The sequence below is a fragment of the Manis javanica genome, chromosome 15 (assembly GCF_040802235.1).
Source record: "Manis javanica isolate MJ-LG chromosome 15, MJ_LKY, whole genome shotgun sequence".
Lineage (NCBI taxonomy): Eukaryota > Metazoa > Chordata > Mammalia > Pholidota > Manidae > Manis > Manis javanica.
In genome coordinates this window covers 85,860,334-85,884,881 of record NC_133170.1, presented here as the reverse complement: position 1 = coordinate 85,884,881, position 24,548 = coordinate 85,860,334, and the positions used below count along the sequence as shown (strand labels likewise).

Sequence of the window (24,548 nt, the reverse complement as noted above, 5' to 3'; positions counted from 1 at the left end):
AATTGTCAAAGCTGGGTGATATAACTTGGCGGTGTGCAATGGTGTGCTTAACTCCTTTTGGGTTCCTGGATCCAATTACAGTGTGTGTAGGGGAGAGAGGGGGATTCCTCCACACCCACACAGCACCAAGCAAGTCTTGAATACCAGCAGGGTGTCCAAGAACTCAATTTGATGCTGTCTGCCAGTAGACTGGAGCACCAGATACCCAGGTTAAGGGCTTCATCCTATATGACTGCCCTCCACCCAACCCAATTCAGCTGCCTGTTGCAAGCCCCAGGCTAATACCTGTGCTCCTGACCTACCGGCTACAGATTGGAGGTTCCCATGACCTCCCCTTTAGGTTCGATTAATTTGTTAGAGCACAAACTCACAGAACTCAGGAAGACACTTATGTTTTCCAGTCCAATGAAGGACACAAATTAACAGCCAGATGAAGAGATACATAGGGTAAGGTCCCAGATAAAGGCCTGGCCTGGTGGCACGTGGAGGTGTTCTGGTTCCCCAGGCATAGAAGCTCTCTCTGACAGAGAAGCAGGATCTCAGCAGAGAGTGGTAAGTTCTTCTCAGGGCTTTTTGTGAGGGTTTCATTGCATGGACATGATTTATTAAATTACTGGCTGTTAGCTGATTCAGCCTCTAGCCCCTGCCCCTCCAGTCGGGGTCCAGAAGTCTCTCATTAACATGAAAAAACACCCATTTCACCGTTAAGACTCTGCAGTGTCTTTAGGAACTGTGGATAAATACCAAATATACCTGGGAAATACATATTTCTTATGATTCATTATATTGCAGGGGTGTTAATTATATAACTTTTGTATATATGTTTGGAATTTTTCACAATAATATTTCTTTTTAAGTACTCTATTCCTCAACACAACTGAGACAAGCTTAGAAAAATTTTTCCAAAAAATGTTCTTAGCTGCTGTGGGATAATAAGATGGAAATGGAGATGCAACAAGGAAACAATGAAAAAAAAAAAAGCTTATGACAAAGTTTTGTGAATCTGCCTTTGCTTGCTCACTCCCAGAGCTTCCAGATGGCATTGTACTAACAGTTGCCTTCTAAGATATTTGCAATCTAGGCCCAAGGACTGACAAAGCTTTTTAAGAAAACTTGTCTGGATTCCTTACTTCCTAGACCTGAGGCTGCCTCTGTACAGAGGACACAACTTTGAGACCCACTGTTGACTTTTTGTTTTCCCCTGTCTGGGCAGGTCCAACCCTTGGTTAAGGCCAGCCAGTCTTCCTAAATTGCTGCCTGCCTGAGGACGCCAGAACAAGTGCCTGTCCCTTTCTCCTGCCTTTGACGTTTTTCTAGCAATGGAGCTGAGGATAGAAGAGTCGTGATCCTGTAGATGTGGAAGTACCTAATACATTTACTTCACTGACTTGATAAGGTCAGCAGTTCTCAGATACTCTCTCCACAAACATTGGTTAACCTGTTCAGTTTCTACTGCATTTATTAACCTAATTAAGATCTTTCCCTCCCATGCAATAAAATTTTAATCTCATTTACCAGTTCTCAGTCACTATTCCCTTATGTTTTATATCTATCTCCCTAGAACAAAAAAGGAGCTTATTATTTTCTTTTTTTCCTCCTATTACTTTGCTACTGCAATCAAGTAAAATATTGTCCCTATCCCCCTTGTAATTTTCCACAGCAAACTATTTAAAATACCAACTTAATAAACACTTCTTTCATAGGGTGATATCTCTGAACTAGGCGTAGCTGCCATATCCAGAAGCTTTACTGACCAATACGGGAAGCACTGGCCTGCTCTGTCCCCGTGTTTGGTGTGGTCAGGATCCCTGTGCCATTATCTAATGCAATTTTAATGCTCTCACCTCTTTTATAAAATGTCCACTTTTGTCACTTAGCTATTTGTGGGCTGAAAGGCAAATTTTCTTGTTTGCTGTGAACTGTAGAGCTCTGTGGAGTATCATTAGTAAAATTCTGAGCAGGATGATCCTTCCCTAGGGGGTACTGATTCCCTCTTACACTTATCTCAAATAAGTCAGTTTTATTCTACCCTTCAGACCAGGGGTTTCCAATTTTTTTTAAGGCTTTTTAGGCTAAGAGGAAAATCAAGAATACTATGTAGGTACTTGTATAACAGGAGAAAAATGCTATCAATCCCTGAACATGATTTCAATTAAGTATATTCATTGTTAGATTACATGTATAGAATTCTATTAGATTCTTCTCCTGATACTCGCCTTTTAGCTTGTTACATTGGAGAATCATCCTCCTCTTGCAGCTTAGGTGGAAGCTCCTCAATTGCATAATGAAACGGATTTTGAGATACTGGAAATTTCCATTGCACTTGGCATCAAGTTCTGAAAAATGCCGGTGGAAATATAGTTTAGCTCAGAAAGTGTATCTGTTGCAAAGTTGTGTGGACATAAAGATCTCATTTCAACTTTTGGCAGCATAGGAAGTTTCTAAAGTGGTGTAAAGTAAGATTACTTGTGATTCAAAACTACATCTTTATCGTCAAAATGACTTTGCTTTAGTATACATTTCACATACAAGCACTGTATTGCCCTGTAATTTTAGGTTGAACTCACTGAGAAGCTATCAAGCCTGTAGCAAAAACGAATTCCCAAGCCATAAATTATCCAATAGTAATAGCTTAGAATGGCTCTCTGTTCTGAAATCTTTCCATCTTGGCTCTGAGCTGGAAAAAACTGCAATGAAACTTACCACTGCTAAGCCATTAAATGCTGTGTGGTAGGGTCATTTAGGGTCTTCGGCTTCTATTTCTAACAAAAATTCGTAGACCTGATGGTGGTCAAATATGAAAGCAAATCAAGTTCACTGCTGGTAATTCTAGTTCAATAACACACGATAGATTCAAACATTCTTGTGCACGTTAGCTCCTGATGAATAATTAGAAGTCAGTGAATAACCATAGGCTTTAAGTACCTTACATTTTCAGAGCTTTATAAATTTGTCCAACTAAGCCTTTTTCTGCTTCATGCATTTTTACCTCCCTAATTTGTTAACACATCGTAACAAATCACTCAGGTTGTATCTAATTGGTGTTTTCTCAACTTTGTGGAAAATGCTCTTGCCTGTAATTCTATGCAGACTCTTCAAAGCAGCTTATTCTTCAGTGACTTCAGACTCAGCATTGACACCTCAAATAAACAACAGCAACAGAGCAGTTTCGTTAACATCTAACAACACATTGATAAGCAAGGAAAATCATTCAAAATCATGTGTCTTGTTGTATTAGGAACATCTAATCTATATCCTTCTTCTGGCCAAGGGGACTTCAGTATTGCTACAGCTGCATATAATCTGAATTTACAGATGATTTCCCCTTTCCCTCTTAAAACCAGCATTTTATGTGTGTATTAAAGTTTTTATTCTGTTACTGTCAGAATAACAAGAGGAATCGTCCATTTTTCCAAGTTTTATTTGCACTTCTAAATTTCTAATTCTTACCAATGTTATCGTGACAATTTTTTTATGGTTATTACCTAGGTCCATGTATAGATGTATCTGAGATCTTTTTTTTTGCCCTTTCCCCAAGTTTTTTCTCTTTAAATGTACAGGTACCTTGGTGAGGAAGCAGAGCATAATGGCTTATTTATATTTTGAAAAGTACAGGACTAGAATAACTCAGACTCAAGCCAAAAGTAAACAGAAAAGGACCTAGACCCTCCCAGTCGGCTCTGTCTCTTGGAATATATATTTGATTTGTGAATAATATTAGCTCTGTTGTAGATAGCAAAAAGTGGTTACTTAATTATATAGTTTCTGAATCTTTACACACTTCCAGGGAGTGTGTGTGGAAATTGGGAAAACAAAACAGAATAAAAACAACTTCAAAAAAAGAACCAGGATCAAGGAAAAATTGGTATGGAGACACGGGAGACAGACCTGTAGAAAAGTCAACAACAAACAACAACAAAAACCCTTAAGTCAAAGGGCTCATTGGAGTCCATTCTCTGCTCCTAATGGAGTGATTCTAAGCTGCCATCTTTTTTTCTTGTTCTTTTTACCTTTTAACTCCTTTCACTCATTTGTCCCACCCACCCCTCATCCCCTGCCTCTGGTGACCACCAGTCCGCTTTCTGTATCAATGAGCTTTATTTCATTGTTGTTTTTTATGTTTTACATAAAGGAGAGATCATATAGTGTTTGTCTTCCTCTGTCTGATTTGTTTTACTTAGCATATTGTTTTAAGTTCTGTCTATATTGTTGTAAATGGCAAGATTTCAGTTTTTTATGGTTGGTATGTATATTTCTTTATCCATTCATGTATCAGTGGATCCCTGGTTGTTTCCATATGTTGGCTTTTACAAATAATGCTCCAGTGAACATGGGGTGCAGATAAATTTTGGAGTTATTGTTTTCATTTTCTTCAGATACTCAGAAGTGGAATGGATAGATCCTATGGAACTACAGTTCTATTTTTAATTTTCTGAGGAAACTCCATACTGTTTTCCACAATGGCTGCACCCGTTCCCACCAACAGTGCCCAAGGGTTCCCTCTTCTCTACATCCTCAACACACTTGTTATTTCATGTATTTTTGATAAGAACCATCCTAACAGTTACAAGATGATAGCTCACTGTGGTTTTGACTTGCATTTCCCTGATGATTAGTGATGCTGAGTGTTTTTTCATATACCTATTGACTATCTGTGTGTCTTCTTTAGAAAAATGTCTGTTCAGTAGCCAAAGCAATCCTGAGAAAGAAGAACAAACCTGGGGGTATTACGCTCCCTGACTTCAAGCTATACTACAAAGCTACAGTAATCGAAAGAGTATGGTACTAGCACAAGAGCAGACTCATAGATCAATGGAACAGAATAGAGAGCCCAGATAAAAACCCAAGCATATATGGTCAATTAATAAAGAACCCATGAATGTACAATGGGGAAAAGATACCCTCTTTGGTAACTGGTGTTGGGAAAACTGGACAGCTGCATGAAGAGAATAAAACTGGATTACTTCCTAACTCCATACATAAAAGTAAACCTGAAATGGATCAAAGACCTGAATGTAAGACATGAAACTGTGAAAGTCTTAGAAGAAAACATAGGAAAAAAATCTCTTGAACATAACCATGAGCAATGTTCTCCTGGACACATCTCGGGCAAGAGAAAGAAAATAAAAAATGAACAAGTAGGACTACATCAAACTAAAAATCTGTATAGCAAAGGACACCATAAGCAGAACAAAAAGGCAACCTACAGTATGGGAGAATATATTCATAAATGGTTTATCCAATAAGGAATTAATATCCAAAATATATTAAGAACTGACATGCCTCAACACCAAAAAAAACACAACTCAATTATCCCCCTGCCCATGGGAGCACGTCCTAGCAGTCTAAGCCAACTGTGGTCCATGGGCCAAATGTAATTGACCACATTTTGTTCTGCGCATGAATGAGTTGGTTTTACATTTGTAAGTGGTTGAAAAGCTTTCAAAGAACACTAGTTTTTGACAAGTGAAAATTATATGAAATTCAAATGTCTATAAATAAAGATTTATTGGAACACAGCCACTCTCACTTATTTACATATTGTCTCTGGCTGCTTTTGTGCTGTAGTGGCAGAGCTGAGCAGTTGTAAGACTGGCCAGAGTCCTTTACAGGTTGCCGAGCCCTCATCTAGACGGCGCTGCCATGCGGGCAGGAGGTGGGAGGCAGACGGGAGGAGCACTTGGAAACATGAACCGTGAGGTCTCCAAGAAGGAAGCTGCTCGGGGGGCTACACGGGCAGCGAGGGCCAAATGCGGGAAGGCTCATCCAGGAGGATCCCCTCCCCAGCTCTTCGAAAAGTGACTGCACAGGAGACAAAATCTGATTGAAAAACTTCACATTTTATTTTATAGGCTGTGGTCATTTGTCGAGTTGAAGGCATGGAGCATTAAGAGCTGTTCTGATAGACGCTGAACCCAAAGCCCCCCTTCCATGAGCACTTGTAACGAGTAGCTCATCATTCTGTACACAAAACATTTCAGTCACCAGTGCTGAAGATGTTTAACACTGGCAACTTAAAATTTTGAAGAAAAGGCCTATATAGACAAACTATAAGCTTTTTACTAAATTGCTGTAGTGTACACTTAAAATCAGTCACAAAAAGATGTTAAAGAGAAATTAAAATGCACTTACTTAATTTTTTCTTGCCACCTGAGTTCAGTTCAGTCCCCTCTCCTAAGGAATGCAACAAAGACAAGGCAAACCCAATGCTAAGTTGCCCATCCGTAGATGTTAGACAGTTTCCTCTAAAAAATGCACTTATTTTTAAGTTAGTAGCACACTTAACCAATCTAAAGTTAGAAAAGCCACTTTTTTGAAGGCACGGTTTGTTTCCAGCTGACTGGAAATAAAAACGTCTCACAGACCCCATCTGGCAAGGGCGAGTCCACTGGTCTTGTTTGTGTCACCAAACTCACCCCACAGCCAGTCCCAGGCGGGCACCTCGGTGTCTCCATGAGATAGATGTGTTTAGTCAAGAGGGTAGAATGTTTTCTTTTTGATCATAATCATCATGTGCAAAGATTCTGGAGGCTCCTCAGGTCCTCCCTTGTTTTCTGGAAACGCAAGCCAAGTTTGCTCTATAAAGTAGAATCACAGCCAGTCCTTCTGATGTGGAGCAGGGCTGAAGACCCAGCACAAAGAGCCTGCTGGCCAGCATGGACGGCCCCTTGGCCAAAGCCACGGAATGGGCAAGAATGAGCAAAAAGTGTGAGGCCTCTAATGTCGGAAGAGAAATGTCTAGAAAAGTGAAGGTAACGATGCTTGCAGTGGGGGAATTACGAAGGGGGGTGATTGGCATCATCAATCCAACAAAAGGCTGGAAAGGTACGTAAAAAAAAGGTGCTACTTTGCTTCAAATCAGGTTAAATCGCTAATCCCATTCTGCGAATCAAAGTCCTTGGAAGAGAATGTTGGGCGGTGGCCTTTCCATGTTACTGAGTTGAAGGTCTGAAGTACGACTAATGGCTAAGAGGCTGTGCCTGACGGTGATGAGCGGATGTAATCATTAGACAGGAAAGGAAGATGCTGGGAAAAACCGAAAACCACTAGAACGAGTGGAATTGTACCTGCAGGCTGCTCTGTGTTCTGGTTTTGTGCTTTTCAGTGGCTTTTTTGTGGCAAGCCCTGTGAACGCATTTAGGTTGGGCTAGGTATATTTTTAACATTTTTCCTTTTACCAGTTATCAAGAGAATGATCCTGATGAGCTTATCTGATAAACGTTTAATTGATGACCTTCACATCCTCACATTCCGGGATGTTCATAATGAGGACGGCACTCCTGAGGTGGAACGTGGCAGGCAGTTGTGTCTGCACAACTGTCAGTGTCGGGGACCTGTCTGTTTTTAGGAATGTCAGGCGTTATGAGATGAACTTTTACAGACAAATTGCTACGCAATCTCTGATGCACTGTCGTAGCACTTTAAAAATATTTCCTTTGCTTTAGGGGACTTGGTTTATAAGCTCCAGAACCAAAGTAGTGAAGGCCAGATAGGCAGTTGCCATGTTTCAAGATGAAATGCACTGTTTTTTTAAAGTTTCCCACCTAACCTGTATTATTAAAATCAGTCCTTTTCACCATCTTCAAAACATTTTAATTAATTTGCTTTTTAAAAAGACAAGGGCAAAGGCCTTGTGGATTCAATTATTTTGTTGGAGGTTCCAACACAAAGAAACTCATTACAGAAATCAATTTTAATTAATGCTTTTAAGTGAATCTTATTTTTGTAAAGTCAAAGTAAACAAGCTGGGCCAATTAAAATGATGATATCCAGGCTTTTTTTTAAAAAGCCAAATTCCTCTATGCACAGTTAGCATCATTTGTGGAGTTCCAGTCCTAAAATTGGATGGCAGGGGACCAAGTGACAAGTCAGGGTGTTTGGCAGGACGTGCAGAAGAGCGGGTGGGAACCCTGGACTGGTCAGGGGACTCCGGGCACTGGCTGTGCACTGCCACCTGAGGCCTGGCCAGGGTACTCCCGGGGGGGTGGAGGAAGAGCTCTGCTGGCCTGCGTGTGACACTCCCTTCCCATCAACACTAACAGGGCCTTGGGCCAGTGGAGAATCTGCAACTAACCACAGAAAGAGGAGAGGGCTCATGGGGAAGTGGGCTCCCCCAATTCCCTATGTATTTCTAGGGTCACAGTGAGCAGTGCTGGTGTGAACCCCTCCTACTGGAATGAGTGACAGGGACAGAGAGGGGGAGAGGTGACATTTGTCAATCAAACAGCAAAGAATGCTGATACGATCCATTTCTGAATCTAACGCTGATTCTTTTTTTGCAGGGGGTGGCGGTTTGGGGGAATCACAATATGCTGTGTGTGGGGGGTGGGGCGGGGGGGTGGTCAGGGTGTTGACTGCTAAACACAGACAACTGGCTCACACCCCATCCCTTAGCACTCTGACCCATGAGAAGGCTTAGGAATGAGAAAGACAGCGATCAGGGAAGCACAGGTGGCAGTTCCAAGACGGAACTGCCAACAGCTTTTCATATGCTCAGTAAGGTGAGAGATGCAGAGTGACCTCCTTCCAGCAGAGTGATCAAAGGCCCAGGACAATTCAGGGCCAGGCTACCGTGCTGACTGAAACTCTAAAGCATTTAGTTCAAAGAAGTGAGAGGTGTTGGCAAAACAAAAAGGTGGGACATAGGCTTCCCACCAACAAAATCTCTGAAGACCCACTCTATTATAACATTTGCAAACATGTTAAATGACATACTAAAAGCAAATGAAATGTCTTGGGATTTAAAAGATCTTTTGACTCTTTTCACCACAGGAGTGGACATCCTTCTCGGGATTCTCTTTAAAGCTGTCGAACTTTTCTTTCTGTGCCTTTTATATTGATGTCTAACTTGTCCACTTTGGTGGTGAGGCGGTGAAGAATGTCGTCCTGCTCCTCGATTTCCGTCTGCATCCCCAGGGCTATGTCCTTCAGCCGGCCCAGGCCCACAGCCAGCTCATCTGCGGGAGAGGGAAAAGTCAGGCAGGCCCGGCACAGCCACAGCAGCGCGCGGACCGCTGCTTGCTCCCTCCCGGGTGCTCAGCCACATTTTGATCATAGAGTCTTTTCATCAAATAGGCTAAACTCTAGGGCTTTGGTTACTTTCTTCCCAAAGTATGTGCAAGTGAAAAGAAAATCTGTTCACTCAATAAAAAGTTATTATGTGCCTAATGTTAAGCCCCTCTCCAAGATAACTGCTGTTAATGGCATTTGTCCCCCCAGTGCTTTAAAAAATACATTTAAAAAAGTGCTTTAGAGCTACATAACTTTTCAGCCTTCTTTGAACCTTCTAGTAGGTTGTCGAACACTGCAAAGTCAGTTAGTACCCAAGGGAAAGAGAAGTTCAGAGGGAAGATGGCGTGCCCAGAGCCACTTTCTGCCCTTTTACTAGAAACAGCAGGCTGCCAAAGAACGGAGGAAGGAGAGAGATGTGTGCTTTGTATGCTTTCTGGCTGCTGAATTAGAAAGAAAATGTTAAGCAAAATGATCAGAATGTGCAGATACTTGGCACTGACACCACAAATCTAAGCAGACTCAGGTTTGTTTTTAAAAAGCAGTTTTCAGCTCTGTGCTACTGGATTGAAACCTGCGATCTTGTATTCTATGAGAAGTAAGACCCGTGCGTGAGGGCTCTCCAGGCCTCCGGAAGCTGGTTTGCAGTCGGGACAGCAAAGGACAGGCAAACAGCTACACTGAGGTAAAACACGTGATAAAGTAAAGCAGTAGACAAGGGCAGCCGGGCACAGCCAGGGTCAGCGGGGCCCAGTCCCACACCCGCCTGTCTGGGTGTGCCGCGTGTCCCATTGCCACCTGCCCGCTGGAGCTGCACATCTCACGCCGCCAGCACACTCTCAGCCTTGGGGTTGGCTGTACTCAGCCCTTCTTCTACCCTCACTCCCTGAATTCTGTACCCTCTGTAGGTCTCCCTCCACCCAGGCACCACGGACACCCTTTCCTAGAGGGCACGCCTTTGGCAGGGAGGACTGAGGGCTACCAAGCTTCTTTGTGTCTCTGGAGTGGTCACGTTGGCAGATGCCCCTTCTGCCTGAGGCCTCTGGATCTGGGGGCAGTGCCGGAGGACACAAGTGAGGTGCGACTGCCTGCCCAGGGATGGGCGGCGCTGAGATGGGCCCTTTGCCCTGCCGCTGGCGGGCACTGGCCCTGCAGGGTCTAGAGGACAGCAGTGGGGCGCTAGGGGGTTGGAATTATGGTTGTCTACTTGTTCTTGCTTACGTGTATTCTCTACAGTCAGTGTCTTACTTCTGTGAAAATACCTTTTACTGCTTAAAAGGACGACTCTTTTCCCTGGCTCTATAATTCCATTTCTAGCAATCCTGCTACAAAATGTGGCTTAAGGTTTCCAACAGGAAAGGCCAAAGGATTCTCTGCAGTAGCCAACAATGGACATAAGCTAAGTGTCCAAGAGTAGGGATGGAACTGCTAAAGTGGCCACCTTCAAAAACATTTAAGGGAAGTGTTCAAGATGTGAGTGAAAAGGCAGGATATAGAAGTGTATGTACTGAATAATCCCCAGAACACTTGACACTGTAGATACACGTGTAAATATGTGAAAATGGAAGGAATGACACCAAATCAGTAGCTACTGCTTGACAGTGTAGGATTAAGTGTTTATTTTCTCACTTACCTAACTTAACTTCATAATTCTCTACAATGAATCTATATATTCAAAAACAGAGGTTAAATGTTATTAAAAAGAAAAAGAATACAACTTGCCTAACATGCCATCCATGCTACTTGCCCAGTGCTGCGGGAAAGGGCCCTGGTCTTGGCAAGCCAGGGGAGGCAGCGTGTCTGCTCCCAGGGGCAGCCTGCGCATGGACCCAGCGGCCCTCCTCACGGGTCCAGTCTGCCTCCCAGGAGACAGCCTCAGAGCTGGGGAAGTCTAACTCTAGGTGCGCTCAATCTGCCACCTCCCAAAGGGCTGGGGGACGGACCAGCAGCTCAGGCAGCTGCCTGCTCAAGGAGCAAGGGTCGGCGCAGGCAGTGTAGCCGAGAACCGCCTGGATGATCACAGCCACCAACCAAGGGCCGGCCTACCGCTCATGTTCACTCCTCCGCTTGAACTTCAGGTAAATGACTTCTCTTCCTTCATGAGGAAAAAAAAAATCATTGAGCCCTTATGTACCTGGCCCTGAGTGTAAAGTGGTCCATAACTGAAATAGCCCCGTGTTCTCTGGAATTTACAGTCTGGTCAAGAAGACATCAAATAAGCCATCAGATACATAATTACAACAGGAAGGGACAGGAGGCAGCCACCTTAAAGCACGGCCAGCAGCATGAGAAGCAGCCGGCCTGTGAGGAGCTACCCTTCTTGATGCAGAACGCGAAGCAAGACAGGGAAGAACTGGAAGTCGCCAAGGGATGATGGCAGGAGGGTGGGGGACAGGGTGGGCCGGAGGCTGGGGCAGGCGCCCTGGAATGCAAGGGACCTGGCTGTGTGGCTGCGTGCTGTAAATGGGGGGGTGCCAGCTCTTGGCAGGCCATGCGGTTTCCTACATGCTTCATGTGTTGCTCATGTGAACAGAGATAGTGGAATTCTTGTGCCTGGGTCACGGGGAGGAAATGGGGGCTCCATGCGGTCAGGTGGTAAAGAAGGAGTGAGCGCTGTGCGGCCCCTCAGGGACTCCTGGTCCCTGCTGCTGCCACAGTCCAGGTGACAGGTGGGATGGAGAGAAGTGGGCAGAGTCCAAAAGGGTGAGGGCATGAGCCGGCCATGACCTGTGTGGGATTTGGCACGCGGTGAGGGAGAGGCAGACACCAGGTTTTGGTCCTGAGAAACCAGGTGGCTAGTGGCATGCTAGCTGCGCTTGGCGTGAGCTGTCTGGAAGACGAGCACCCTGAACAGGTGAGCAGCAGAGGGGGGTGCAGCTTCCAACCTTACCCAGATTGTTGTCGATCTTCTGGTGATAGGCTCGAAGGTGGGCGTTCTTCGGGTAAGCCTCGGTGCCCTCAGTGGGGCCGGCCCCACCAGGAATGGAGTCTGAGTTTAGAAAGAAACGCCAGGAGAATGGTTAACTGACATCTCCTGAAGGGCCATTTCATTAAATTAATCTTAACCTGGAAAACGGGCACAAAGAGTAAGGGGTTTTGTTCGGAGGCCACCCACAGAGCTGAGTGTGGGATGGGTGAGGCGCGCAGGAGCAGCACCGGGCAGGCCGTGGGGAGTGGAAGGCCTCTGGCGATCAAAGACCCGAACCCATAGGTCATGCAGGCGCACCCTGGCACACAAACTCCGACAGAAACAGAGATTCACACAAGAAAGAGATATTCATGCAATAGGAACTGCAACAATGGAAAACTACATAGGGTCATGGACAAGGTCAAGAAGATGAGGTTTAAAAATCAAAATTACTTTGTGATAGAAATGGGATTATGGGTGATTTTATTTTCCATTTTGAAATTTATTTCTATGCTGTCTTTTCATTTCAAATGTAACAAACAAGGAAATAAGAAAGGTCAAATAACATATGTTTGTCCCAAGAAATCTTCCTTGAACTAGTTTCTAAAGGCACGTGGAAAAGCCCGTCAGCCCAGCTTACAGTTTATGGAGCAACATCCTTTTCTAGACTGACTGTATTTCCTTCAGCATCATCTACTTCAGTACCACCTTTGGCAGTCATTCTATACACTGTCAATTTTTTGGTCTTTTAATACACACCATGTGAATTAAAACTCCTTTTAATTCCTTAAAATCGTGTCTCCTGCGTACAGGGCTCCTACTGAATTTCTTCGGGTCTGCCTGCTTAGCTCTTTGCAGGCCTTATATATTTTAGTTTTCTCTCACTTCCTCATGCGGGTTTTGCTTTCCAGACTAACAGTGTCGACCTCCATCTTCCCTGACCACCGGCTCTTCCTCCGTTAGGCCTCTCCTCAGCCATGTCAACCACAACAGTTCTTCCGGGGTGTGTCCTGCTTTCCTCAAAGGCAATGCAGCAAGCATTTCATTCCTAGTGCCTTTCTAGGTGCCTGGCCTTTAGTGTCTAGGAAGCCCCCAGAAGGTCTAAATTACTGTCTGGGTAAGGGATGTTTCTGGGTCTATCATGTGATAATAGAATGGCCTGACACCGGCCACACTCTGTCCTGCGCACCTTGTCTGCCTGGCTTTTGTGCCCACTTGGGCCTGGGGACTGTATCAGTCTCCTACTGCTGCGATAACAGACTGCCCAACGTGCCCTTTAGTTCTGGAGCCAAAGTTCAGCATGGGTCTCACTGGGCTACGATCAAGGTGCCAACAGGGCTGCATTCCTCCAGGAGGCTCTTCGGGGAGAATCCACTCTGGGTCTTTCCCAGCTGCTGGAGCTCAACTGTACTGTTTAGCGGTGGCCCCCCCTCCCTCTCCAAAGCCAGCACTACAGCACCTTCCAATCTCTGGGGCTCTCTGCTGCCTCCCTTTCCACTTATAAAGACCTTTCTGATTACACAGCCCAACTGGATAACCCAGGATAACCTCCCCATCTCAAGGTCCACTGATTAACAACTGTAGTTCCCTCTGCAACCATAATTCCCTTTCTGTCACTTAACATATTCATGGGGCCTGGGGATGAGGATGAGAACATCTTTGGGGGTCATTATGCTACTTACCACAGGACTTTTCACTGCTGAAAGAGCACAGGGCTAATGGGCAGGAACTAATGGTGAGCAGGCTCATTCTCAAGGGCATGCAGGCTGCACTTCCTTATTCTCCCCTCTCCGCGGGAGGGAGGCATGAGCCCCACTGCACACACACCTGCAGGTCCCTGAGAGCGGCGCTGGGGCCCTAACACCCCTCCAACTGGCACATGGGATCACAGCACTGGGGTCTCCTCACCCCCAACACCAATCCCAGAGGTCTCCCCACAGAATCCAAATGTGTCCCCACTGACCTGAGTCATTCAGCTTCCTGAGGTTTGGGTGGCTGGCCTGGTACTGCGCCTCCTGCTCTTTACTCGTACTTACGGCTTCTTTCAATCTTTGGATAAAAGTTAGGAAAAGAGGCAGCTTTTAAAAAGGAAAATACCTATTGACAGTGCAATAATGCTTGCATGAGGAAATCACAATTTATTGCAACTTACAGAAGCAATTATACATTGTAGTGTTTTTTTTTCAAATTAAGGGATTTAGGAGCTCAAAGGCTCTACCTTCACAGGCCATGCCTCAGTGTCAAGAATCTGCTAGGCTCTGGCTCTAGGAACAGCCGTGGCCCTCCGTCATCGTGGCTTCTCCCCTGCTATGACTGCCACGTATGCCCCTCTCCCCTCCGAGTGGCCGGATGCCACACAACCTTAACTCCTTGCAAAAGGTCAGTCCCTCAGCTGCAGGGCCAAGCTCCCCTCCTCGGGGCCTGCACTGCCTCACTGCTGGCCACCCACCTCCCCCAGGCAGATCTCAGTCCTGCACCTTTGGCCTCTGGCCTGCACAGCATGGGCACGCAGGACCCAGGAAGGAGTCCACGCCACGCCACAGGAGCAGCCCCTCCTACAGGGCTGCACATGCCTGCCTCAGCGCACATTTGGGCAAAAGCTGAATCAGAGTGAGCTGCTTCATTTAAGTTTCACTTCCCTGTTATCCTGCCTAACTCACGGCAAGAAGGCTGTAGGTGAATGGGGCTGACCTGTGAGCTGGGGGAGGGATGCCTGCTCTGCGCCAAAACAACTTCGGTTGCCTTACTAGTGGGTCACCTTTGCTGGGAAGGCCTCAAGTTTTCAAAATGTTCCAAAGAAAAGAAAGTGGTGCTGGGAGCCCCAGGACTCTAAATGCTTTTAGAGTGTGACCAGGGCTGTGGAGAGCCCCGTAAGGCCTGAGAAGCCTTTGGGAGTAGGCAGCGAGGACACAGGAAAGTGGCGGATCACAAACCTGCCAGCTTCCCATTTCTCTCCTGCTGCATTTGTGCAAGGTGGGTTCAGCCTAGAGCACAGGGACAACTGAACTTCCTACGGTAATTACACGTAACCCCAAATGAGGACACAAAACATCTTTCTGATTCAGATATTGAAAGCAACTATTCCCACTGGGGGAAAAGAGGGACAGACATTTGAAATTAGGGTCAAGCTGAAAAATTGGGAGGAATGTTGATTATGGCTGAGCCAAAAACCAAACACAAAATAAACCCAGGTAAACTTGGGTGGCGGAGCCACAGCAAGCAGCCCTGGGCCCCTCTGCCTGCTCCCTCCCTGCGGTCTCTTCTCCGTAGGTCCTGACCACCTGGCCACCCCAGCTCCCTCACCTACATGCCTTTCTCCCCAGGCCCACCAGGAGCTGGAAACAGTTTCCTAAGCTTTTCCCTCCTGCACCCTTTATCCTGATCTGGGGGGCGGCGACATGGCTTTCTACGTAGGATGTATGCATTTTACTGTACACCAGTTATACATTTAAAGATAACTCTTAAGAATTAAGATACACCTGGAGAGGAATGGTCATGAAACCTGTGTAATAACATTACATCAAAAATTTTTCTGGGTTAAAGGGAAGAAGCTGGCAACGAAACCAAATGAATATTCTGACTGCAAACATAAAAACACCAAGTAAGGAGAAATACTACTTTTAAGCTTTTTGTGGCATGGTAAGTAAGGCATAGATTTTCTCTGATATGGCTATATTGTTTTTATAATAAAAACAGACACAGTGATGGGAGATATGAATGGCAGCAATCTACTTGAGCAGAAACTCAATTCTTTCATCTCTGAACATGTGATATTTAAGTGCCTGCTAAAATCACATGAGATTTTATGATCTCTAAGCCAAAATTTTTGAGGAAAATAATCTCTAATTTTAAAATGAAAATCAATGGGCAAATTGAATTAAATATTGAAAAACTGGATATAAAGACTTTTCCAAGCAAAAATTCTGTGAAGTGATTCACATTTGTGTTTATTAAGCTTTCTGAGGTGAACGTTTTCTCTTCCAAATGCTGGGGTCATGATTCCTGGAGCAGTAATTTAGTGGAGACCCAACTGACGCAGAATTTGCACACTGGACATGCATCAAATGAACCGAATCAGGAGTGCTGGAGAACTGTTTCTTGTTTCAAAATGTTTGAAGACAAATCCCTCCCAATGAGTAGCTTTCATAGCTCCTGGGGATCCTTTTAAGGCACTAGAAGTGGCCGGGAAGTCTTGGACATTCACACTAAACCCCACTTTCTGCTACTTCACATCTGACGCTGGAAACCTGCTTACCTGCTGCTGGGCTGTGGGGTGAGAGTGCCGTTCTGTTCCGGTGAGATTTCTGCCGGCTTGGGTTTGAAGTAATTGACGAGCCCCCCAAACATACTCTTAATGCTGTTAATATGCCTCTGGCTGATCTTCAAATCCTGATCCATCTTGTCAACCATCTTCTCTGTGCGTTCTAAGACTCCACGCTGCCGGATGAGCTCCTGTGAAATACAAGAGGCATGGCGTCACCCATTTCTGTGACCCTCCCTGCCCGAGGAGGAGCACACGCAGCAGGCCCTTCACACACTCACACCGAGCACTCCTGGGGACGCGAGTCATTTGCCAGGGCGTGTCACCTTGTCTGACACAGTGCTTTGTCTCTCCCTCCTGGCTCTACCTTTACGTGCTTTCTTACTTGCTCCCGAGTCCCTTTCCCCTCCTTTCCATAAGAAGCTGGCTTACAGGACCTCTTTGAAGATGGATGACGTGTGCCTGGGGGGCTGACTGGCAGCAGACCACCTCTCGCATTTGCCCCGACCCCGGTAACCTTCACTGGCTTGGACCTGGCCCTGCCCCATGGACTGTGGCTCTTGTCCTCTTCTTTTTTGGAAATGGGAGTTCCCTGGGGCCCCCTGGCCCTGGTCATGTCTTCAAACTCTATTTCACAGACTAATCTGATGTCCTTTGAGGGCCCTGTTAGTATCTAATTCCAGCTCCTCCGTAGTTTCAGCTTTAAAACCTGTAACAAAGGCTCCCCATCACAGGCCTTTGCACATACTTTCCCTGCCTGCACTGCTCCTTAGCCAATACTCGCATGGTTCTGTTCCTCACTGATCTCAGGTCTCTGCTCAGAGGCCACTTCCTCAGAGAAGCCTTCCCTGAACACCTCTAAAGCAGAACCACTCCGTGTATCCTTGGCCTGCCGGAGTTTTCTTCAGGGTTCTCAGGCTCCATGAGGCAGGGACCGCCCTGCTCTCTGCTGTCTCCCCAGCGCCCTCACTCAGCAGCAGCTGTCCACTGCACACCTGCCGAGTGGGCACGCTCTGAGGCCCTGCTCCTAGGAGCTGACAGTTGTGGCTGTGCATGTGAGCTCCCCGCAGCAACACTACAGCCTTCCTTTATTTGTGCCAAACTTGCACCAGCCCCACTTTCCGGCCATTCTGGCCGTGTCCCCTCTGTGATCTACCGTCCCCTTCAGTCTGGGAGACAGCCCCTGCCCTCAGCCGTCCTCCTCTCAGGCTTCTGACCCCGCATCTCCCTGTGGCTCTGCAGTCACAGTGACCACTCCAATCATCTTTAGAGATGTCCTCTTGGTACCTAAAAACATAGTCATGAACATTTTTTTTTATGAGTATTCAAGTTTCTTTTTTAGTCATGAACATTTTTTAAACAAACACAATATAAATTCGAAGGATAAAAAGGAAACTATACACAATGGGTTTATCAAGCCTATTTTAGACAGAAAGGTGTGAGCAGAAGGCTTTTAGATTCCCTAAAAGCCAATGTATAACTTGAATTCTTCATGTGTAGTGGGTAAAAGTTAAAAATATATAGGCAGAAAGCTAAAATACTGGTTGAATTTACTACTAAGTTCTCTTTAACTTATGTTGGAAAAAAACTTGGAGCTGCTGAGCTTTATAGCTTTGAACATTTAAATGTTATTCACCATCTCATGAGAAATGTCTGAAGAAACCACCAAACCTTTTAAAAAATAAAAATGTTTTCGGGGTGGTGTCCTTCAATATGTCAAGCAAATCTTGCAAAGGCTACTTTTCAGAAGAAAAAAAAAAAGCTGCTAATTGACCTGGAGCTTCTATTTCTTCTAACACCTCAAGTTGGTTATCTTCATGTCCATTCTGAGGAAGTCTTCTCTGGGACAAGGAGATTTTCTCCAGTCTTCAGGTGCTTTCTGTTGATATATGCCTAACAGTCTGGTCCTGCGCAGCATATTCTGCATGCTGGGCAGACAGGAGAGTGTGAAGCAGGAGAGGGGCCTAAGGCAGCCGGGGGAAGGGTGGGCCGGCTCTGCGCAGCCAGGAGCAGGTCCCCACCCCCACTCATGCTCCCCCTTCAGTCTCCCCGCCCCAGGCTGGGGAGCTGTAGCAGTAACAAGCAGCTGACAGAGCCTTCAATTCACAGTGAGATCTTACCTTCTTGTTTACAACTGACACAGTCTCTCAAACTCGCAGCATCTATGTCACCATGCTGACTTTGTAAGGAAACCACATGTCTCATTTAGATGTCATGACACAAGTTCAGAGAAATCTGAGGGGGCAGCTTGTCCTGCCTTGAGGCTGAGGCTGGAAGGCCAAGGACGGGAGTGGCACTCTGGTCTCTGGAAGCTTCTGTGAGCTGGTAGTTGTTTTTCACCAAAGGTGATCTGCTGTCGGGAGGCCAGCAGAGGAGGAACTTCTAAAATCTTCCCCCAGAGGCAGAGGGAAGTGCCTATGGTCTCATTCAAACCAACACGGAAGAGGAAGAAGGGCCTGGCAAACACCAGCCTGGCAAATACCAAGAGCGCCAGGAGAGAAGGACTAGCCAGCCGGGCAGGCCCTGCACCCCAGCCATGAGGAAGGCAGGAAGCCCTAAATGCTCAAGTGCCAAGGCACGCTCTCGTCCCCCAAGGGGGGCCACATCACATCACTGTCATTTTAAACACGGTGGGAGGATGGGAGGCCCGTGAGGAGACCAGGGTGGGTGTGAGGGGAGGGTGCTCAGGATCGTGCCCTCAGCGTAGAGTGTAGAGGGCAGGCACTTAGCTCAGGCGGTAGAGTCCCCAAATGGCATTTGCTAAAGTTAAACTGGGAAGAGTGTAGGATGGCTTTTCTGTCATCCCCATGGGACAATAAGCTCGCTTGGATTCCAGCATCGCACTGCCATCAACAAATGGAAAGTCACTTGTTTCACCCACTGATGGACTGCAGGCCCTCTCAGGGCAGAGGCGTGGGGTTGAGCTCACCCCTGGATCCCAGCACCTGGGCCGTGCCTGGCAGAGCGCGGGCACTCGCGGTAGCTGTTGTGGGCCCTGCGGCGCCTCTGTCCTGGCCTCTTTGTAGGGAGTGCTCTGCCGGCAGGGGCTCCCTGGCGACCTCATACACCCCCGGGGCCCGAGGACATGGGTCGCCTCGGAAGGGCCGTGTGTGCCCTCACAAGGTCTCCAGCTATCTTGTTTTGCTTCCCTTGCTCTGTCAGGAATCCTTCTGTTTGACAAAAGGCCACAAACCAAAGAGGACTGAGACAGTCCCCCCTCTGTGCTGTCCCTCAGCATTGCACCACTGGCCCAACCAGATCATTTCTCTGACCAGGGCTGTTAAAGGACTAACTCCACAGGCCTGGGCTGTCCACACCCTACACTTTCCAAAGAAAGGTTCTGCCCGGCTCCTTGCCCTTGGATTGCCCTGATAAGAGTGTCTTTTCACCTGAGTCCTTAGGTCAGGCCAGACAGTTTATGCTGACAAAGTGACTTATGATGGGGACCGTGGGCCACAGGCTTGACTGCTGGAGGCGCTGGCAACTAAGTTCTGCTAGGCAGGCAGGTGGTCAGTCATGCCTCCATGGCTGACCCCCCAAAAATCTCTGGGCCCCCAGGCTTGGGGAGCGTCTGTGGTTGGCAGTCTGTGTGTGTTACACATCACGCATCACTGCTGGAGAAGTATGTGTCCTGCACACAACTCCACCACAGGACCTGGAAGCTGGCACCTGGTCGCTTGGACCCTGTCGTCTGAGCCTCTCCCTCTGGTAATTTTAATCTGTATCCTTTTGCTGTAATAAACCATAACCACGAGCAACAGCTTTGCCAAATTCTGTGAGTCCTGGGGAGTCACTGACCCTCAGGGTGGTCCTGGGGGTCCCCAGATGACACTTTGAGCCCTTCTCATTCTTGGAACTGCCACCTCGGAGGAGGATGGCTGGAGCGCAGACAGCCCCTCAGCTTCCCACAGCACATCGCCCGGTCCGGCCCACAGAGCAAGGCGCCTCAGGACAAGGCAGCCATCAGTGGGCATTCCAGGAAGGCGCAGCAGAGATGGCCAGATGCCGGGGCGCTGGCGTGCGACGTCTGACCTACCCGAGTGGTAACACCTCACCCTCTGCCGGTGCCTGTTACAGCGCAGGAGCCTGGGATGAGCTTCCTAACAGCCAAAGCCCATCAGTGACAGTTTATGAATAATTAATACAAAAAACATATCCAGAATAGACCTGCCAGTGAAGATGGGAGCCAAAGACTTTTGCCTATCAGAGGCCCTTAAACTCAGCAGGAACAGCCTGGACGCACAAGGATGCCTTTCCTGGGCGTCTGAGGGAGGCTTCATCCAGAGCCGCTCTGCTCTATCCCACCTCAATCTCTCCTTCGCCCAATCAGTCCTCTGTTCCCTCCCCTCCTCTCTTCTTCCTCCCTAGTCACTTATCCATCCTGCAACTCTTTGTGGGGTGCCTTTTACATGAAGAACATTGAGCTGAGAAGTGCGGGGTAAAAGGCTGAGCAAGAGACAGTTCCTCCGTAGCTGACGTTTAGAAATCAAAAGGAATTAACCCAACAGCTGTCTTTCCCCCCCATCAGTTTCTGTTTCAGTATCCGGCTGTGCTAAGAACTCTAGCCACATCAGAATCACCATGGGCTGCCTGGGAGGGGAGGCTGTGGGCAGCACAGCGCCTTGTTTGGATGGAAGATTCTGCTCAAAGACCAGCTTTCCAAAAAATGAGGGCAGCCCCCTAAGTTATGGGGACACTTTGAATAGATGGCTGTGAGGGCTTGTGTTCTGGGCTATTGTTTTCGCCCACCTCTCTGAACTGATGTCCAGGATGGCTTTGGCGACTGTCGAGTGTTGGAAAGACACTGAGAAGCCTCCGAGGGAGATGGCGTGCAGGGTGCACTGGCCAGGGCTGCTGAGTGCATCATGTTTGAACCCTGTGAAATACACTCCCTTTCCACTGACGGTTCCGCACTAGCCACTGGGGCCCCCATCTAATGTTCATTGCTGTGCTCCCCTGAGATCCCAGGCCCCATAAAACGTCACAGGAGCACGCTCAGCTGCCAGAGGGGATGAGGAGTGTCCTGGGCAGGTGGGTCTCCTTGGCCAGGGTAGCAAAAAGGTGTACAATATCCAGATCCATGTAGGATACAAACAGGCTTGCCCAAAGGTGCAAACAACTCAAATGCCATCATTAGGGTACTGGCTACATAACAGAGGCCATCCATTCAATGGAGAATGACAGCCACAAAATAAAAAGAGCGCAGCACATCATAAACTGCTATGGAACAACCTTCAATCCTATTAAGAAATGTGCAGAACTAGAATGTATACAATGCTTCTGTTTTAATTAAAATTAAAAATAAAAAGGAAAAAAACGGAAAAGACTCTAAGTATCCTTTATACACAGAACATGCCTACAAAGACATTTAAGGAATTGATGGCCACTGGTTGTCAGGGGCACAGAGAGGGGAGACTTCACAGCCTTCTGTATTGTTTTGAGCTGTGAAAAGTGACCGGATTATCACTTCACATATATTAAACTTTAGAAAAACAAAAGAAATAAATCATGTTTGCAGAATAGAAGAGCTGAGAGGCTTACAAGGCTCTTCACAGTTCCGGACTGTGCTTACCAGTTGGGAGTGACCTGGTGTGCCCTAACTCCACCTCCTCTGTCCCCTGGTGCTCATGACCTGCATCTGGAGTCTGTGGCAAACAAACCACACCAAGTTTCAAAGGAGAAGGGCAGCTCCCTTTTGTCAGTGATTTGACTAAGTAATTTTCCTACTCCTGTCAAGCTGGGACTGAATTACGATCTCCCTGGCTCAATATTATTTGTAAGCTCCTAAATCTCTATAAAAATCTGTCCTGTTTTAGTGCATCTCAGTGCTGGGTCTCTGGCAGTCACCAGCCTTAAGTTGGGAGGTTAGCAGCCTGCTGGGAGCCACGCTGTGCCCTGAGTGGCAGAAGTATGGCACTGTGCCCCATCCCAACCCTGGTGGGAACGAAGGAGCGATTCAAAGGCAGTTTGCAGAGGATGGGATGGGGTGGGGATGGTGATCATTCCTGCCTCCCAGGGCCTCTGATAGTTGAGAACTGATTCAATCCTGGAAAAATGCAACGTGTAATCAAGCTAATGAGTGTGCCTGTCACCTGCCAGGTCACACTCACACGGAAGCTCTCAGAGCAAGGCCAGCTTGACCCAGGCCAAACCATGCAGGCCTGAGGGGTCACGCTATCCCTGCTGTCACAGTCCCCACTGCAAAGAGAGGACCTCTGGGGGCTGCACGGGGCATGTCACCACAATCCGTATGAAGCTGCTCACCTCTACTGTGTTTTTGGTTCTCCTGAGTTATGAGGTCAGACTTTCCCTCTGACCTCGAAAGGCTCCTAAGCTGCCTCCTCTAGGCCCTTCCTCAGAGCATCCTGTGTATCACTTCCATACTCAGGAGCTCAGGTGTTCTGGTGGGGGGCCAGGGCCTTTGCACTGCTTTCTCCGCTCCAAACATTCTTTCTCCTCCTCACTCCTCTAGTCTAAACCTTAGCTTTAAAAGCCAGATTCAAGTTTATCCTCTACCATAATACTGTAATTCATACTGTTCTGATTTCTTACTTCACTGGTTCTATTTGCAAAGATGTCTCTTCAAACAGTTCTCAGTTGGCTTCCTTGGGCTAGGGACTCTCAATCAAGTGACCTCTCCACCAGGGCCCTAAGACCTCAGGCAATCCTCCCAAACCTAAGTCAACACTTTCCATTTAGACTGGAACATGGGAACCCAGTAGGCATGAGATGTTAAAAACTACCAACTAAACTTCCTCAATGAGGCCAAAGACAGGAAGGTGGGCCAAAGAAGGATATGGTAACATAGGGAGTAGGGATGGAAAATAACCTGAGAAAGTGTCAATGGGGAAACGACAGAAATGACTATTTGAGAAGTGAATCAATATACCTCAAAACCTTCCTAAGTCATCAGGTCAGAATGGACTTGGACAGAAAAAAATTACAAAAAGATCCATCGAGGAAGACAACACTTTAGCTTCCAGCATTACATTTCAAAGCTACAAATGTTTGAGGTGAATTATTCTTAGCTGACATACTAATAATCTACTATCACATTTTTTTTAACTTATACAAAAATGCCCTAACAAAACCATTTCATTCGTAGGCTGTGGAGAGAACGTGGTGCCTAAGAAAGAACAATCCTCACCTGAAGCCGTACTCTCTGAAATCTTCTATGGAGAAAACTGACAAGGTGAAATGCAGCAATGGCCTGTCACAAACCAGACACTATCTAACTAGGACATCTTCATCTGGATTTGAGAAGCAAAGTTAAGGCCTTAGATGAGAACAAACTTGGGCTGTGCTTACTCAGCAGCTGTCCAGGCAGACTGGACTTCAACAGCCATACTGGCCATGCTGGGAGAGAACTCAAGGCCCACTGGCTCAACGCTTTGGACACATCAGCACCTGCTCAGCGCTCACCCTGCGATGGCAGAAACCCTGGGGCCAGGCTTCTGCTCAGGAAAACACGCAAAGGAAAGAGACACTTCCATTTCCCTAATCTAGATCCTGCTGTTCAGACTTTTTACTTACCTGGACAGGACACAGTGTGGAGTTTACCTCTAAAGTAGGAGTAGACGAAAAAATAATCAACTAAGCCTACTAACAACTAAGGAAGATTCGCCAGGGGCAGACTGCCTCTTTCAAGTACTCAAGATACGCATCTCTTTACACAGCTAACAGGTTATTACGAATTATCAAGTCCCTAAAATACAAGAACTTATTCTAGGCAATTCGAGGATTCCCCAGGGTCGTGAACAAAATATGTCCTGGCCCCGTAAGACGAGGCGGACGGGCGGTCCAGTCCAGCCGCGCTCCGGACTCACCTCGGAGGAGGCGACTCCGACCTTCTCGGACTCGTACATGAGGGACAGGGACCTGTTGGTGCTGGCGGCCGTGGCCTCCGCTCTGCGCAGCACCTCCTGCCGCAGGGCCTGCTGCCCGTCCGCGGGCCCGTCGGGGCCGGCGCGGGCGTCCTTCCACGGGGCCGGACTGTCTTCATCCTCCGCGTCGTCGTCGAATGGGTTGTAGCTTTTGGGGTAGGCCGACATAGCCGGGGCTGGTCTCGGTCTCGGCCGGAGGAGACGCGCGGCCCAGGCGGGGAACAGCCCTTCCAGCCGCAGGGGTCCCGGACGCTCTCCCGAGGCTCTCGGGACGCGCCCGCAGCTCCGCCGCCGGCAGCTAGGCCGCCAGCCCGCAGCTCAGCGCCACGCCCCGCGCGTCAACGACGTCGCCCTGCGAGCCCCTTCCGCCTGCGGTGCGCGGGAAGCCCCGCCTCCGGAGCCGACCATCGAGCCCAGCGGCTGGGGGGGTGGGCCACGCAGGGTGCGAGAGACCGCGGCCCACGCACGGCTTTTCCTCTCCCTCCAG

At 47.4% G+C, this 24,548-nt stretch overlaps 1 protein-coding gene across 2 annotated transcripts; it reads right to left on the bottom strand.

Moving 5' to 3' along the window:
- Positions 1-5,819: 5,819 nt before the first annotated feature.
- SNAP29 (synaptosome associated protein 29) lies at positions 5,820-24,401 on the bottom strand. Of its 2 annotated transcripts, XM_073222326.1 has the most exons (6): positions 24,005-24,401; positions 16,173-16,369; positions 13,881-13,966; positions 11,900-11,998; positions 11,056-11,104; positions 8,820-8,957 (listed from the first exon to the last, which is right to left on the bottom strand). In XM_073222326.1, the coding sequence occupies exons 1-6, from the start codon at positions 24,227-24,229 to the stop codon at positions 8,954-8,956; spliced, it is 660 nt and encodes a 219-aa protein (XP_073078427.1). In that variant the 5' UTR covers positions 24,230-24,401; the 3' UTR covers positions 8,820-8,953. The 2 variants fall into 2 exon arrangements, with proteins under 2 accessions (XP_017534788.1, XP_073078427.1); XM_017679299.3 differs by lacking the exon at positions 11,056-11,104 and having other exon boundaries at positions 5,820-8,957.
- Between the last annotated feature and the right edge of the window lie 147 nt (positions 24,402-24,548).